The 18064-nt window shown below is 43.1% G+C and overlaps 1 protein-coding gene across 3 annotated transcripts in view; it reads left to right on the plus strand.

Annotated features, from left to right (window-relative positions):
* Positions 1–18064, plus strand: part of CARMIL3 (capping protein regulator and myosin 1 linker 3) — an 81299-nt gene that overhangs the window by 49371 nt on the left and 13864 nt on the right. For all 3 annotated transcript variants that reach the window (XM_033925679.1, XM_033925680.1, XM_033925681.1), the window contains exons 22-35: positions 1287–1355; positions 1805–1898; positions 2022–2120; positions 4553–4681; positions 6135–6248; positions 6346–6521; positions 6721–6808; positions 12259–12399; positions 13720–13783; positions 13992–14203; positions 14638–14747; positions 14890–15208; positions 17169–17300; positions 17404–17470. In XM_033925679.1, coding sequence (XP_033781570.1) covers positions 1287–1355; positions 1805–1898; positions 2022–2120; positions 4553–4681; positions 6135–6248; positions 6346–6521; positions 6721–6808; positions 12259–12399; positions 13720–13783; positions 13992–14203; positions 14638–14747; positions 14890–15208; positions 17169–17300; positions 17404–17470 — 1814 coding nt within the window. The remainder of the gene's footprint in view (positions 1–1286; positions 1356–1804; positions 1899–2021; positions 2121–4552; positions 4682–6134; positions 6249–6345; positions 6522–6720; positions 6809–12258; positions 12400–13719; positions 13784–13991; positions 14204–14637; positions 14748–14889; positions 15209–17168; positions 17301–17403; positions 17471–18064) is intronic.

Below are 18064 nucleotides of genomic sequence, written 5' to 3' on the forward strand. Positions count from 1 at the left end.
CCAAAAATTCTATTTTGGTGGTACTAAACATGGCTGTAAATTGTAGGTTTGCATCAATAGTATTGATCCAGTTGATAAATTCCTGCAGTTCAATTTCAGTGCCATTTCAAAGGAAGAATATGTCGTCCAAAAAACGTTGCCACAGTAAGATCTTAGTGTAATATTGGGTCGAAGAATATATTACTTCCTCTTCAAATTTTCCCGCAAACAGGGTGGCCACCGAGGGGGCTAAAGTAGCCCCCATAGCTACTCCCTGAACTTGTTTATAATAAGTGCCTTCATATTGGAAATATCTCTCCTCAATGACCCATTTAGCTAGGGACATAAGAAATTCTGTAGTGATTCTTTGATTATAGGAAAGCATTCATTTGTTACCTCCAAGCTAAGGATTTTAGGAAGGTTTGTCATATAACAGTCTTAACAACCTAAGAAAGACTTCCTTTAAGCACATGCTTTCCACCTGGATATCTGTATCTTCTAGTGTTACATTCAGTCAGATGAAATCTATGAAATCCAGTTGTTAGTCTACGGTCAGTTTCCAGAGATGACATCTCCTGTGGCTATATGGTCCTCTACACATATCTTCATCAAGCACTATTGTTTAGATAATTTCTGAGCTCAAAGATGCAACTTGTGGGTAAGTGGTCCTATTCAACCTCTTTGTCTATTAATCACATAAGCACAACATAGATCAAACTAACCACCACCCAACATCTACCTGGGCCACCAGCCAGTCGGACCAATGTGGGGGGGGGGGGGGGAGAGCTCAGCTCTGTATTCACTGAGTGAAGCAGAACCATGAAGAAGACTGACTAGGGGAAAGGACTTACAGAATATGGAAACATCTGCAGAGGCTCAGAGAAGTCTAAATGATTTCTTTGAGCTGGAGGAATATCAAGAGGTGCTCCAGCATTCCTTTGCTTGTTGGTGGAGAAAACTGATTTCTTCCCTTTAATGGGGGTTCTCTGAAGACAGCAGGGGAATGCCACCATACAACCTCCCATTACCTCTCAGGAAGGAAAAAGAGAAATAACAAACTTAAATTCTATGGATGATTTCCCCTAGGGGTCAACTTTGTTTAGATATAGAACTGAGGGGACACTTAAGAAGGCTTAGAGAAATTTTAAAAATTTTCTCTGACATGGAGGAGACCTTTGGCATGCTGGCTAGTAATGATTTCACCAAAAAGCATGGCAGCATTCCCCTGTTGTCTACAGAGAAACTCTGTTGTAGGTAAGCAATTCTGCTTTCCTTCATAAACAGTTGTTCCTTCTCTTATTTTGTAGGACGGTAATATGGGACAGGAACAATATATCAGCTGTTGGTTTTCTGGATGTGGCTCGAGCTCTTGAGAAGTAAGTGTTTATTTATTTTTAATTTGTATACTTTCTGTACTTCTATTTTCCATTTACTATCTCTCCTGGTTGTTCTATACATATTCTTTAAGTGATCTTGTACTGTATTTCTGTCTCTGTTCTTTTGTTTTTCCTTTTCTTATCGTCCACCAGCCCAATCTAGAAAAGAAGGGTTTATGCCCTTCTGCCAGCAGATGGAGACAGAGAACTAAAGCTTCTGAGCTTTGCATTCATAATTTCTCTGTCTCTATTGGATGGAAGATTCCCTGGTGTACAATAGACTTATCAGGACTCCTTGTCCTGGAGAACTGGTAACCCATTTGAGACCAGACAAGGGAGACATTTTGGAACTTTCTGTCTGACCCCTAGGGAATACCTGGAAACATCAAGGTCCCTTCTCACTATGTCCCTCCTCTTTCTACTGACACTTGTCTGTTTCCATTCCATAGTAATTACTCTCTGAAGTTCATGACCTTCCCGATCAATGACATCACTCAAGCATGTCGTAACAATCCAGAGAAGACAGAGGAAGCATGGCAAAAGGTGAGCCATTGTTCTTACGAGTTTGAGGATCCTGTTTGATGGATCACACATCCACACATTGCCCTCCCTCATGCTGCTTCATGGATTTTCTCTTGCTGTTCTGTCATTCTTTTCTTCTATCAGATTCAGTGGAGTCTCTTGCGGAACAATCACTCACAGACCTTCTCCCAGCAGCAGGTCTTTCGTCTCCACCAGGGTATAGTCACCAGCGCTGCAGAGCAAGTAAGCAGTGTTTCATATGAACATTCATATCCTTCCTTCTTACTGCTCTCCACAGTCTGCAGTGCCTCCTTTCTTCTGTCCACCCCTCCATGTGTCTAAGTGTTTGTCCAAAACAAAACAAAGTGGAACTGTAGCTTCTGGATGTCACAGAAGCAGCAGATAAATAAATGCAAAGTTTATTAAATATATTTCCAGTGCAATAGGTGAGACATTCTAAACAACTGGGTAGTGTCCCCTGGCCGCGTGCCATCTGCAGAAGAAATCCAGTTCAGATTTTTCTCTGTGCCTCTTCTGTACTTCACTGAGCTCCTTAGCTCCACCTACAGTTTATCCCTTTTGCACGTGTGCCTGAAGGAGTGTGCTTGTTCTGCTCTCCACATTTTATTATTTTATTAGCGGCCTTCGGTTGTGCATTCCTCCTGGCCTTAAGCGCAGTCTAGTCTGCATGGAGGACCCAGATCGTTTTGCTCTTCCAGCTTGATTCATGAGCATGCAGCCTTAGTCTGCAAGGGCTCTTCTGCTGTGGTCATAGTAACATAGTAGATAATGGCAGATAAAGACCCGAATGGTCCATCCAGTCTGCCCAATCTGATTCAATTTAATTTTTTTTTTAATGTTTTTCTTCATAGCTAGTTCTGGGCAAGAATTCAAAGCTCTACCCTGTATTGTGCATGGTTTCCAACTGCTGAAGTCTCCGTCAAAGTTCACTCCAGCCCATCTACACCCTCCCAGCCATTGAAGCCCTCCCCAGCCCATTCTCCCCCAAACGGCCATATGCAGACACAGACTGTGCAAGTCTGCCCAGTACTGGCCTTAGTTCTTCAATATTTACTATTATTTTCTGATTCTAGATCCTCTGTGTTCATCCCAAGCATTCTGCTCATGTCTAAACATGTTATCTGCTGTACCTGCTTACGCTACGGCATGGGAGACTTCCAGCATTGGTGCACTCAGGATCATGTGGAGCCATAATCCGATCCACTTTCGGTAGTGCTGACTTTGCTCCAGGTTGGTCTTGATCAAGGCCTCTCTGCAGCGTCTCTTCGGTTCCAAGAGGCTGGGCTCTCTTGTTTTCATGCCCGGCCTTGGTCTTTGGCGTCTCGCCGTGATGTTGCCAGATTTCTGATAGGGGTTCCTTGCATTGAACCACCAATTTCTGTACCATTCCCTTTCTGGGACCACACCCTGGTGCTGTATAGTCTATCCAAGACTTTCTTTGAGCCTTTTCAAGATGCTTCTCTCTTGGCTTTGATGCTCCAGACGGTTTTTCTGATCACTGTTTCGTCAGACTCTTTCTTGCAATGAACCGTTCCTCCGAATCTCGGAGACTGGCATCTCCTTGCGCATGGTTTCTTTCTTCCTGCTGAAGATGGTTTTGGCTTTCCATGTTGATCAGGAAGTACGTGTGCCTGTTTCTCAGCCTACTGGTTCAAACACTCAGGATCGTGTTTTGAGGATCCTGGATATAGACGGAGTGCTTCTTCACTATTTGGTGGTCACAAATGAGTTTGACTTTCTGACCATTTGTTTGGGTTGACTTATTCTGTCCAGCGGGGCACTCCCACTACGACTAATAATTTTCTTATATACCGCTATACCGTGAAGTTCGAAGCGGTTTAAGGCCTCGATTTCCAGATGGATCTGTGAGGCCCTTTCATCAGCCTACATGCTTTCTGGGAAACAGTCTCCTGTTTCTGTCCAGGTGCATTCTTCTAGATGTGTGGTTTCTTCGTGGGCTGAAGCTAGAGCTGTATCTATGTTCCTCTTTTAGACAGGAATAGTTTCTGAGCTCACTTTAGGTTTTGCTGGCTGTTTGCAGCTGATACTCTCACGTTACTCCTTTGAACAGAACAGTTATTTAAGACCTTGATTGATCTAGGTGTCTCTACTTGACGTTGATTTGGTGGCCCTTGGTGCTTGGGTGCTAACTGTAGGTGGAACTAAGGAGCTCAGTGACGTACAGAAGAGGCACAGAGAAAAATCTGAACTGGATTCCTTCTGCAGATCGGGGATAAATTCCCCTGCTGCCATCAGCTTATGGCAGCTGTGGGCTGGCTTTAGGATCCCATGGCGGCATAGATAGGTGGCTTTGTTGGCATGAATCATGACTAGGTAGCTGCTTTACCCTGCCTAATACCACTTCCGGCATTGGCCACGCCTACTTTGGTGTTCTGTGGCCTAGTCACGTTTCTGGCGCCTTTTATTCAGGCATCATAAGATGCTTAAACCTTGCCATTTTTTGCTGGTTATAATGGCATTTTTCAGTTAACTTAGCCGCCAGCAAGGCACCTACTGACGCCAAAGTACACTGACTATGAGGCATAGAGTAGGGGGTGAAGTATGGTGGTGGCTTGTTGGACTCAGCTTCCCATGTTTCCAAGTACTAATGAAAAATCACCCCCCCCATCAATATGTTTCCGGTGTCTTGGCAGATGATGGACCGGCTATGTGTCAGGGTGCAGGAAGAGGTTCGAGCACTGAGAAACTGTTCTGCAGAATCTGTCCAGGACGATGTGCTGTGTGCCAGGCAGTTCATGAAGGATGCAAAGAATTCACGAGCGGTGAGAGACCAGCCCCAATCCTCCTCTCTGCAGAGCAGCATTGGCACACATTCCTTACTGTCTTTGCACCCTGTGCTCTCTCACATCATCCATATGCCTTATTCATCTTCCAGGAGCCGTTGTCATGTTTCTCTCTTGTGGCTACTGCCAGTGTGTCCTCATGAATTCTCACTAGCAGGCCATTGTATTTTCCACAAACTTGAGTAGATACAGGTCAGAGTTCATCAAAGTTTTAGTATTATTATTGTTATCAGAATGCACCGTTAGTCAATCAACTTTGCACACCAGGGTTCCTCCCATTTTCACCCTGGTTTTCTCGGTTCCAAACAAAAACATGCTTCATTTAAACTCAAAAAGAAAAACACTCCAGTGATTTGTCCAAACCACAATTTATTTATTTATTTTTAAAATTTCTATACCGTTTTATTCCAAAACGGGTTATAATAAAATTACATACATAAAATATTGAAACAGGTCAGAACAGATAAAAGCAGAAAGATTCAATCCTTGCAATAGGTCAAATTCTCAAAGAAATGCATCAACAAATAATTGCGTTTTCAGTAATTTCCTGAATGAACTCCTATCCCAGCATTTCCAAATTTGACCAATGCCCTTCATTCACCTGTCTGGGTTAAGGAAATTGTGCAGTTCATTAGCAAATTCAACAGTTCAAAAAGAAAAACTTCTTCCCAAACAGGGCAAGGCTTTCAATAGCCCCAAGCAGCATAGCTGAGCAGAAAAAGAAAAACCCACAAGCAGAAAACCCAATTTAAGTTTAATTTTTGCCTTTAAACTGCAGAATGTATTGCTTAGACCTATTCCATGAGTTCTGGCCCCATTTCAGCATTCCACTCGCTGGGCTCATGCTGCATTGGCTCCCCTTGGAAGTTCAGGTCAGCTATCAGCAGTTTCCTTTGGTAGCTCTTCCATTTATACATCAGGAGGGACGTTGGAGACAGGTGTGCTGGCTAACTTCTCCCCTCCTGAACCCTCTGGGCTGATTTTAAGTTCCTTGCTGCTGAGGTTGTGCCCTGATTCAGTCAACCTCCTTTGGCCACCAGATTTCAGCAATTCCCTCGTGTAAAGGGCAACTTTCCCTTCCCCCCAACTGAATTCTCCTGAGTCAAGGAAAGTTTTATTCGGGAACTCTGGCTCCCCATAGCTTCTCTCTTTCTTTCCTCTCCCCCCCCAATCCCCACCAACCTTGTTCCTAGAGGGGATCAGGTTACTAGCAGGCTTCCTAAAACAAGGAATATAAGCTGTTTTATCTCCTAACATAGGAGATGGCTTGAGCACTAAGAATGTTTCATCAGCATTAACAGTATGTCTGCCACACTCTTCACACTTTTTCACTCTCTCATTGCTTCTCTCTTTCTTGCCATCTGCCCTTAACTTTCCCTCTATCTATCTTCCTCACTTACTACCTCCGTTTGTCTTGTTGATGTCCTCACAGCTCTTCCCCAGCCTTTATGAGCTGGGACACATTATGGCCAGTGATGGTCCTGTTCGGCATCGGCTAGAATCAGTGGCAAACGAAGTCTCAAAAGCAGTGGATAAGGAGTTGCAGGTGAGTAAGAGAGATTAACCTTTGATTTGTCTCTAGGATAGGAGGTCTAATGGTTTCTACTTGTTCTTAGTGGAAAGCTCTGTTTTCTCTTTGGTAGGTGACTCTGGAGTCTATGGTGAGCCTTACACAAGAGCTGTGCCCCTATGCTTCACGGGCAGCCGAGGGTCACAGCAAAATGCTGAATGCCGTATCAGATCGTCTCACTGTGCCACGCAGCTTCATCCGTGGCATCCTGTTGGAGCAGGCTGGTTTGGACATCCAGAACAAACTCAAGTGAGAGTTATGGTGCACCAGCTGAGCTGAAAAGAGAACGGCTAGAACGGGATGTTGAGCTCTAGGAAGGGGGAACCTTGGATACTGAATTCTAGGGCGAGAGGGGTCAAGAAGAGAGCAAGAGTGCAAAAATGACTGGTTTCTGATACACTGACCTAACTCCCTCTCTCTTTCTCTCCACCCACCCCTCCCCCTTCAGTGAGGTGAAAATGTCTGTGGTCACCTACCTGACAAACTCCATAGTTGATGAGGTGCTGCAGGGGCTGTACAGCTCGCATAAGAAACTGGTAATTCTCCTACCATTTCTCTTCCATCCCTGATCACTTTGCACTTTCTTCCCCAAACTCTTTCTATGGGGGAGGTTAAACTGGGGGTGGGTGAGGTCTGGAGGCAGTATTGAGAAAAAAATTTTCAGTTTCAGTGAGTGAAGCAGGATGGTGCCATACCTTTAATCTCTGGCTCTGTCACTTACTCTCTCTGTGTGACCTGGGGGGAGTCACTTTTTCTCTCCCTGTGCCTCAGCACTAAATTCTTGGCTCTGTCACTGACTCTGCAGGTAACCCTGGATGAGTCACACCATCTTTTGTTTCCAGTCCTCCATTGGATAATTTTGCATTCAAATGAAGTGATGTCATCCAGCAGCACTGATTGTAATCCGTCTAGATAATTATTGATAGACGGTATATCAAATGAAAAATAAACTTGGAGTTATTCTAGAGCCTTGAAAAAGCCTAAATGGGTTTACTGGGCCTACTTAGGTTCTCCCACCACTGTGCTCTTGTCAGAGTTTCCTCAGCCAATGCCACAGCTAATAACAGCTTCAGCTGACAAAGGGAAAGTGGGTGGATTTGTGTTGTTGTCGTATCCTGCTGTCCATGGAGAATATCCATTTTGAGCAAGTAATTTCATTTTTTCTGTATTCATCTGCCACATACTGATGACTTCCAAGCTTGGGACCTGATGCTTGGGTCTATCTTAAGAGGCTGCACCCAAGAAAAAGATCCAGGTGCCATTGTAAACAGTAAGCTGAAATCTTCTGCCCAGTGTGTGATGGCAGTCAAAAAAGCAAAGAATTATTAGAAAAGGGAAGGTATATAAGACCAAGAATATTATAGTGCCTCTGTATCACTTCATGATGCTACCTCACCTTGAGTATTGTGTTAAATTTTGGTCAGGCTAGAGATCTTCAGCTTGGTAAAGAGATGGCTGGGGGGGTTATGAGTGGTGTAGAACAGGCAAAAGTTAATTTTTTACTCTTTCAAAAAAGTATAAAGACTAGGGGCCACTCAATGAAATTACATGGCAATACTTTTAAAACAAATAGGAGGGAATATTTTTGCACTCAAAGAAATAGTTAAGCTCTGGAACTCATTGCCAAAGGATGTGATAACAGCGGTTAGCAGATCTGGGTTTTAAAAAGGTTTGGACGAGATCCTGGAGAAAAAGTCCATAGTCCACTATTGAGATAGACATGGGGGAAGCCACTTCTTGCCCTAGGGTTGGTAGCATGGAATGTTACTACTATTTAGGATTTCGGAATCTTGCTTTTCTTTGGGATTCTGCAAGGAATGTCGCTACTATTTGAGATTCCAGAGTCTTGCTATTCTTTAGTATTCTGCATGAAATGTTGCTACTATTTGGGTTTCTGCCAGGTACTTGTGACCTGGATTGGCCACTGTGTAAATGAGAACCTGGGCTAGATGGACCATTGGTCAGACCCAGTATGGCTATTCTTATGTTCTTATGAAAGCTTTGAACTGGCAAAGGGTTAATTTCCTGATCACTCTGCTGTGCCTTTTGTTATTCACGTGTACTATGCAAGGATGAAATTGTACAGAAGTCAAAAAAATTAGGAGTCAATATTCAAGTGATGTAACTGGCAGGAAAGGCTCAAAGCCAGCATTTTTGTGGGTAGTTTGGGGACAATTATGCAGTTAATTGTACACGTCTCCCTCCAAATTTGCGGGTTTAGAACTCGCCACTTCAGTTATTCGCGAGTTTCTAAATCCTGACCCGCCCCTGCCTTCCAGACCTCTCCACACTGTACCTGGTAGCCTAGCGGTGAAGCGGGGCAAGCGCAATCTTCTTATGCTTCTGCTCTGTGGAGAGCCGTCAACAAAAATGGCTGCCATGAGTTCCTGCTGTAGTCTCATGAGACCACGGGAACTCATGGCAGCCATTTTTGTTGATGGCTCTGCATGGAGCAGGAGTGTAGGACGATTGCTCGTGCCCCGCTTCACTGCTAGACCACCCAGTAAGGTGTGGAGAGGTCCAGGAGGCAGGAGGGGGTTGGTGGTCAAAGTTGGCCCTAAAAGTTATTCACGATTTTTCCATATTCGCAGGCCGGCTCTGCCCCTAACCCCCGTGAATATGGAGGGAGAAGTGTATAAGTTAATTGGACAAATAAGATCATATAGAGACATTCAAATATGTTACTGGCTGTATTGAGGTGGAAGAAGACATCTTTTTCCTTACAGGACCTACGGCGACAAGAGGGCATCTGCTAAAAATCAGGGGTGGGAGATTTCATGGTGACACTAGGAAGTACTTCTTCACCGAAAGGGTGGTTGACTGTTGGAACGATCTTCCACTTCAGGTAGTTGAGGCCAATAACGTGACTGACTTTAAGAACAAATGGGATCAACATGTGGGTTCACTTCGAAGAAGAACTTAGGGGGGAGGGTTATTTGAGTGAGCAGACTTGTTGGGCTGAAGGCCCTTTTTCTGCCGTCATATTCTATGTTTCTATATAAAACACAGTCCTGTTTTTGTCTGGTTTAACTTACGTTGTTAAATGCTAAATGTCACAAGTAATCGAATAAGCGATAGCCAGCTGTACAGACCTGGACGTTCGTGTTGGTGCATGGACATGGCCCGGCATTGAATATCTAGGGAAAATGCTGCTGACAGCCACAAAAACACTGATTGACTACGGCTGAATAGTTACCCTGTAGAGTTTCATTTTTTGTTTAAACATCTAAAAATGTATTGACAAGGTGCTGTATTGAGTACTAATATATCTTTTAGAATGTTACAGCAGAATTACTTACAACAGGGTAAAGGGTCAAGTTGTCTAGGTAGGGGAAAACTGTTCTTTCCATGCTCATAATATGCTATCACCATTATGTACTTGCTAAAGACTTGCGACACTGATGAAAGTCCAAAAGGCAAAACATAAATAATGAGAAATAATGAGCTGGATGGATTGTAATAGATTAAAGCTGAACATCTGAAACATCCACGTTGCTCTTGAGTTATTGGAAGAAACTATACCGACAGTGCAGGAAGTAAAGTATTTGGAAGTTCTTGTGAACTCGGAGCTCACTTTTAGACTTCGTATGATAAGTCATCTTAGGCCTTATCTGTCTAATTGTATGTTTAAAGCTATTTTGCAGACGATTATCCTTTCAGGCCTTGATGACTGTAATTTGGTTCTTCTGGGTGTGCCAGCTTCGTCTTTGTGTGCTCTCCAGGTTGCACAAAATTCAGTAATTAGAACATTGTTTAGGTTGGAGAGACGGGAACATGTGTCTGAATGCTATGTGAGTCTGTTTTGGTTAAGGTTGACCTATAGGATCCTCTATACGCTGTTATTAACAGTCTATATGTGCTTGCATAAATTGGCCCCAAAATGCTTGATCGAAAGCATTCTGCCATATGTTCCATCTCGTCAACTTTGATCTGCAGGGCTTATAGAATTGCAAATTCCATCTGTTAAAGATCTTAGATTGAAAGTGTCTAGAGATAGTATATTCTGTTGTATTGGCCCAAGAGAATGGAATAGGCTCCCTTTATATATACGTCGACAACAGAATTTTAAGCGATTTCTTAAACGTCATCTTTTCTGCCCAATGAACTATGGAGTTTGATTTTTGAATCTAGGATGAAAGTGAGGTGCTGGTCGCCTATTTAATTTTTATTGTTTGTGATTTAAGTTATATTGTTCTTTTGGAGTTGATGTATATTATTTTGTAACCCGCCTTGGGTAAAGGCAGGATATAAATAAATAAACCATAAACCATCATACTGGATTGAGAGCAATATACGAATTAGTCTCTTTGAGGCCCAGCAAAACTAGCCAGTCGTTGGCCTACAGTAGAGGCAGACTTGTTTCCAAAAAATTAATGTTGAATTTTTGTCTCTTCGCATATCAGACCTAAAACCTGAAGCATACCTTCTGATTTTTGGGGTATTAAGATGTTTCAGGAGTAAAGCTTCGGTTAGAGGTTCAATGGTAAGTGTAGACGAAAGCTGTTGAATTTGCAAAGCTGGATTTCCTCCAAGGCAGCAGGGAGAGAAAGCTGATCTGATAACCACTGCCATGGTTTTGGTTTCCCAGGGCTGCATAGGGAAGAAGGCATGGCCCCCTTTCAGAATCGCACTTGTGCATCAATAGTCAAAAACTTGGAATGGCTTTTGGCAGTGGAAGACTGTGCAGTCTGTTGTTGCTTCCTTTCTCATGGCCTTTGCCATTGAGTGTAATGTTATCGTCAAGACTGATGGTGTCCCCGCTGGGACTGCCATTTCATTGAGAGTCTAGGCAATTGGCCAAAACTCTGTTGGTTAGCGATGGTGACTGCACTCTGGTATCTGTGTGTCTTTTGGTTGCCTGTGACGTTCCTTCCCTTTTTTTCTGGAACTAGATTCTGCACCGCTTTGACTTGTTTTGTAAAAAAATTTTAAAAAAGGTGGCTGTAGCAAATTTTCAAAAAATGATATGGTTAGTATCTTCGCAAGCTATAATACTATTTGCAACATGGCAGATATTGCAATCTCCTAGCATACATCCACTTCCAAAACCTGGCAGTTTGTCCGAGTTTTGGAAGTCCCCGAGCTTGGGGCTACATCTGGAGGCCTTCTGCACATGTGTGAACGTTGATGCGATAATGTCACATGCATACAGGCACATGATGTCATCGCATTGACGTCTGTGTGTGTGCAGAGGCCCTCCAGACGTGGCTCCGAGCTCAGGGAAAGAGACCGGAGGTTCATATGGGGGCAGGGTTGGGGTGGAATGAGACGGGGCTGGGGGTGGAAAGGGCAGGGCCAGGTATCCTCTTTATTTATAAGAGGAAAAGTTGACGTTTCTAATTCAAAAGATCAATAGCATTATAAGGAAGAAAAGCACCAACCTACTATTTTCTTTTACTTTATTTGATAACAAAGAAAATGTGATGTTGAGGAGGTGACCTCCAGAGTTTTTCCTAACTGCTGGGCAGATAAAACAGACTGAGGAAACTGACAGGAACACAGCGACAAGAGAACCTATGCATGTCGAGTAAAAATGAGGTTTTTCTGGGCTCTAAAAGAGCTAAGTTTGTGGGGAGGGAGGGAAAGGGTCAGATGACATCACCAGTGTGAGGCTGGCTTAATTTAATCATGCATTTGGTCTTTATCTGCCGTCATTTACTATGTTATGTTACAGAGAGTAAAGACAAGGTTTCCAAAGCCTCGTTGGTGCAGTACTTTGGTCACAAAGAAAGAAATGCTCAGTACAGCCAGAGGGTGGCAGCATTTCCATAGCAAGAAGGCAGAATGCTGCAACCTCTAACCCAAAGCACTTGCTTCTGCACTGCTCCTTACAGGGGATACCGTCTGTGTGTGCATACTGTGGTTAATGCACATTACAGAGCATATGAATTCATATAATCTTATAATAGATTATTTCAGCATGCACATCTCTCTGTTTGTGATTTTAAATGTATGTATGCCATCTGTTAATGTCTCCTCCTGCCAGTCCTATCATATGGTGCAGCTGAGGAAGCTGGCAAAGCAAGAGGAGGGGATGGTAACTCCACCATTTGAACCAGCTTTAAGGGACAAGCAAAAAGAGAATGAAGAGACAACAGATGATGAACTGTCCACCAGCATTGGCATTGTAAGCGCACACTCTATGCCCTCCCCTTTCCCATATGCGTTGTCTTCTGAGCCTGAGAGCTGTTTGCCCTGCAGAATAAAGTTGCACTAGATAGATCCAACAGGATCTTGTGGTGCCCCTGTGGTTAAGAAAAGCAGTTTCCTTATCATCCACCAGATCAGATCACCAAGTTCAGTTTATTTAATATAAATATAAAACCGAGGTTAAAATCTCAGCAGTTTACAATATGAAAGTGTGGTATATGCTTTTGTGATCTTGTATAGTTGACCCCTGGTTGTTTGTGTTCCCTCACTGTTAATAAACATATATTTAAAAAAAAAAAAAAAAAAGTACAGTAAAACCTTGGATTTCGAGTGTTTTGCAAGACAAGCAAAACATTTTATTAAATTTTAACTTGATAAACGAGCGAGGTCTTGCAATACGAGTACGTACAGTATTTTGTATTAAAGTTTTTGGGTTGAGGAATGAATCATCTGAGTTTCCATTATTTCTTATGGGGAAATTCGATTTCATATACAAATGTTTTGGATTACAAGCATGATTCCGGAATGAATTATGCTCGCAAACCAAGGTTTTACGGTATATAAAAAGAAAGGGGAGGTGGGACAGACAGAAATAAATGAACAGATCACATGGAATATATTTTATAAAATCACCCCCAGCTGGGCTGAGTGTGAGGTTGCATCTAGAGGCTTTCATTACCTGGATAGTGATACCACTCTGCCACCAGAGTCATTTTCCTCCCAGGAGACAAAACAATAACAGAATTCAAGCACAGTAGATCCTCAGCAGGGGCTGAAGGCGTAACGCCTGGAACAGGCACAGAGGATCTTCAGGGGTGGAGGAGTGAAGCTAGAAATTAGTCTGGTCTGTGGCAATGCAATAGATGTGATTTTGGATAGAGAACAGAAGTTGGGAGGGGGGGAGGGGATAGTCTTAACTGGCCATTATGGTCTGCTCGTCTCCATTTATTTGGATTCTGCTCATGCCTTTTCATTTGGAGCTCAATACAAACTGTGTTCAGTACACTAAGTATTTCCCTATGCCTGGAAGGCAATGGAGGGTTAAGTGACTTAATCAGAAGTCACAAGTAGTAGTATTGGGATTTGAACTGGGCTCTCAGCCCAGTGTTCTAACCAAAGCTAATCCTTCACTCCTTAGCCCCAAGTTCTGGTGACAAAATGTCTTGCTCTTATGGTTTTTCCCTGACATTGAACAGCTTTTCTGCTCATGACAGCTCCTTGATCTGAGTTCCGTTACCCCCTTCCACACCCTAGTCCAGGTTGCTCTTTTTCACCTCATCCTCCTCTTTCTTTCTAGGACACAATTGCTATCAAACGGCAGCTACATTGTAGGAAGATCCGGCCTGTTTCTGCAGTTATCAGTGAGTAGGTCCCTGCACCTGTCCTCTCCTCCCCTTTGCTCCTCATACTCTCTTTTGTCCTCTTTCTGGCACTACTGCTGTTATCAGCGCACTCCCTCTCACCCTCCTTTCATCATTACACCATCTTTCCTTTCCTCCTGCGATCTCTCTGTCCCTTTTCTTCACTTCATCCACCTCTGCTTATGCACTTCATCTCATTGCTGCTCAGGTGTCAGTGAGCAAGACCTGGATCTCCGTGCTCTGGAGGTAGAGTCTCCGGGCTGGTTCTCTTCCTCGACCAGCAGCCAGTACTCCCGCTCCCGTAGCACCTCCTTTGAGGCTCTTGTGGACCTGCCCACTGATGGCACAAAACTGGAACACCAGACCCGGGAGCGGCCTCGCCCACGTCGTACCCTCCGCCAGAGATCCACTAAACGCAGCGTGAGTCTCTTTTGTCACTCTCTTTTTGTAGGCATCTCAGTCTTCTCTCCTACTTTCTCTATTACATGCACACACACATTTCCTCTGTGTGTTTATCTGTCTGTCTTTCCTCTGTGTGCCTGTCTTAGTCACTATTTCTATGTCTGTTTTTTTACTCTTCCTCTTTTGCTTTGTGTGGCCATCTTACCGTTCCTACCTCTGCTTCTCTCTCTGTGCCTTCCTTTCTGAGTCTCCCAGTAATGCTGCTCATGTGGCAGAGAGTACATATAACATACAGTGCATTATTCCCACCCTCAGCAATGAGATGCAGAGGTCTGCATAGTTCACACAGAGGAGCACTTGGTGTCTTTAGCAAGGCATCACACAGTGCTTGGGAAGGGGTTGTGGGATCCTAGGACAAAAGGCCCTCTCTCATTCCTTTCCTCTCTCTTCAGCTGCGCATGCCCACATTAGACTCTCCACAGCTGGAGAATGGGACATTCGCTCGACTGGATGAAGGTCTAGATGAATTCTTTGGGAAGAAGGTCATCTCGGAGAGCTCCAGGTAACATCCCCCTAAGCTCCACTAGGATTATGGAACAAATTCCTCCTGCGGTCATATGATAATATACTCATATTTTGCCAGATGAACATGTTCTATCTTTGATTATTCTGTATAACAGCTGTCTTGCCTTCTCTCTCCCTAGCCTTCCGCAGCCCCTTTCAGGGACAGTAGTGAGCTCCAGCCCTGTGGATCCTCCTCAGCAAAAGAAGAGACATCGTCTCTTTCACTTCCGCAAGCATCGGACCCACAAAATTGAGCGGGACTCTGATTCAGAGAGCAGGGAATCCCGCCTTGAGGAGAACCCAGTGAGCCGTATTATAGGAACAGAAGGGGAGTTCCCTCACCACGAGCCCACCCCAGGCGCACAGGAGAAGACAACCAGGCAGGATATTCCACACACTCCACCTGTTGTACTTCCTGGCATGGGAGGAGTGAAAGGGCTGCCCTGTCGTACCAAGCACGTAAGAGCAAAGAACTTTCACTCTCCTAAAATACCAGTGGCACTGGGTGAGGGAAATTGGTATGGAAAGAAGTTCTTTTGTTATAGGTATGATAAGTCTTGGGCCGGGAGTGTTTTGGTTCACGGATGCTATTTGATTGTGAATGTCTCTGCAGCAAGATTAATAATGGGTTTGTCTAGATATGACCATATTTTGCCTCATCTCCCAAAACTTCATTGGCTTCCGGTCGCCTTCAGAATACAATACAAAGTTTTAATGATCTGTCACCAATTTTTGTATGGAAATATTCCAGAATGGATTAAAAATAATATATCTAGTTATATTCCAAACCGATCCTTGCGTTCTGAGAATTTGGCTCTGCTGAAGACGACCGTGAATCCAAGGTTAGTCGATACTGGCAAAAAGGATCTCTGCTGTGCAGGAGTTAAGATTTGGAATATCTGGTAGGACAGATACGGAACTGTTGTGAGAGGGGTATATTTAGAAAATTACTCAAAACACAGTTATTTGTTGACACTTTCTTTTAGTCATATTCTTCTGTTTGCTAAATTTGATGAGCTGTTTGTGATCTGCAGTTACGATATTAATCTGGATCCATGACACAATATTAATGTTCACTTGTTTTAAGATTTGTGTTTTATGTAATGCTATATTAGCATCTTTTAAATATGAATTTTAAGACCTTTTGCATGTCTTTTAACATATTTTAAGTTTATATGTGTACACTTTGTTAACCGTTTAGTTGTATACGGTATAGAAAATTTTAAAATAAATAAATACCAAAGGCATTAACATGTGTGCCAAGACATGATGTACACAGGGTGAGATCTGGGCAGAGGTAGCATGTATGAACATATATTTTTTAATACTTTACACCAGTGGTCTCAAACCCGCGGCCCGGAGCCCAATGTGGCCTGCCAGGTACTATTTTGAGGCCCTTGGTATGTTTATCATAATCACAAAAAGTAAAAATAAAATCGTTTCTTGATCATATGTCTCCTTAGCTATAAATTATTATTATTATTAAGACTTAGCCAAAAGGAAAAAATTTATAAACTATAAAGAGTTTTACCTCATGCAAAATTGTCATTTTTTAAAATAAGACATTAACTATTTTTTCTGAGGCCCTCCAAGTACCTCCAAATCCAAAATGTGGCCCTGCAAAGGGTTTGACTTTGAGACCACTGCTTTACACATATGTGTGTAAAGTACAAGTCTTCAGTGAAATGTGCTTCATTCTCTGCTGCATACGTCTTTATCAGATAGCGCCTAGGTAGATGCCTCGGTAAGTGCCCAGCTGTTACCATCCAACGGTAGCTGTCTCTGGCCATCACTCTTCTCAGAAAGTCATAGTTCAGACCCAACACTAGAAAGCAAAGAATCCTTCATCCTCCAAATCACTCTCTCAGGGCAAATCCATACAGTCTCTCTCTTTTTGCCTAAAACACCAAAAATAGTGCCTTCGTTGCTGATGCTCCTTCACCTCATCCTCAAACGGAATGCTCTTTCTGTAGAGCTGAAACCCAATCACTCCTATCCACATTTTTGGTCTCTTTTGAAAACTCACTTGGTTACCCTAGCTTTCACTGTATCTAACTTGTGAGGTGCCCAGCAGTGAGGCTCTGTTGTGGAAGATACTCTTTCTCCCTTTTTTTAAATTTCTGTATTTATTTTTTAATTTCAGTATTTATTTACCACTTATAACCTAAGTGGTTTACATTCAGGTACTCAAGCATTTGTCCCTATCTGTCCCAGTGGGCTCACAATCTATCTAATGTATCTGGGGTAATGGGGGATTAAGTGACTTGCCCAGGAATATTTCTCTGTCCCTTAATTTTGTGTTGTTCCTTTCTTTTCAAAGTAATGTATAATTGATATACCGTTTTGTTGTTGTTTCGAAAAGCAGTATATCAAATGCCAACGAAATCAAACGAAATCTGACATTTTCTCTCTTTCTAAGACACATGAAGAAATATCCAGTGAGGAAAGCCAGGAAAAGAGTGGAGGTCTAGTGCAGCCAACCCGAGTTCAGGGAATTGCACTTCCTGGAATGGGTGGGGCTAGAGGCTGGAGCCTGGACAGCAAGAAGGAAGTAAGTAAGCAGAAGCAAACCTGATGCTCACTTAACTAGCCCCGATGCATAGAGTCTCATTTGATACTTCCTGGATAAAGAGTAACTCTTTACTTTTCTTCAGATTACAGATGTGGAAGAGACAGCAGGCAAGAGAGCACGGGAATGGAGAAGATCTTCAGCAGACATGGGTAAACATGCCAGTGAACCAACATCTTCCCTCTTTCTCAAATGTGATCTCAATAGTCTATGGTTTGGGTATATCATGGGTCTTAAATTCTTCATGCCTAGAGGTTTTGAGAAGATGAACTTCATTCTCATATTGTTTCATCTATGAAGTCGATATTTAGGAGGATTGATGTAGCTAACTCTTTCTTTTTTTTTTAATTTGGAGGCAGCTAATGCATAATCTTTGGCTAGATGTCTTGGTGTGGATAGAGGAGGGAAGGATTGAAGGCATTCTTAGGGCATAACTTGAAACTTAACCAGTTAATGGCCGCATTCAGTTGCATCTATCTGTTTAAGTAGGACCACATAAATAATTATCAAAGGGTAATGAGGATGGGACTTGATATACCACTTTTTCTGTGTGGTTGCAACCAAAGCAGTTTACATATTTTAGACAGGTACTTATTTTGAACCTGGGCAATGAAATGTTAAGTGACTTGCCCAGAGTCACACAGACCTGCTGTGGGAATCAAACTCACAACCTCAGGGTACTGAGACAGTTGCTTTAACCACTAGGCCACTCCTCATCCATTTGGGCTACAAAAACCCAAGAGAAC

The sequence above is a fragment of the Geotrypetes seraphini genome, chromosome 16, assembly GCF_902459505.1.
Source record: "Geotrypetes seraphini chromosome 16, aGeoSer1.1, whole genome shotgun sequence".
Classification (NCBI taxonomy): domain Eukaryota; kingdom Metazoa; phylum Chordata; class Amphibia; order Gymnophiona; family Dermophiidae; genus Geotrypetes; species Geotrypetes seraphini.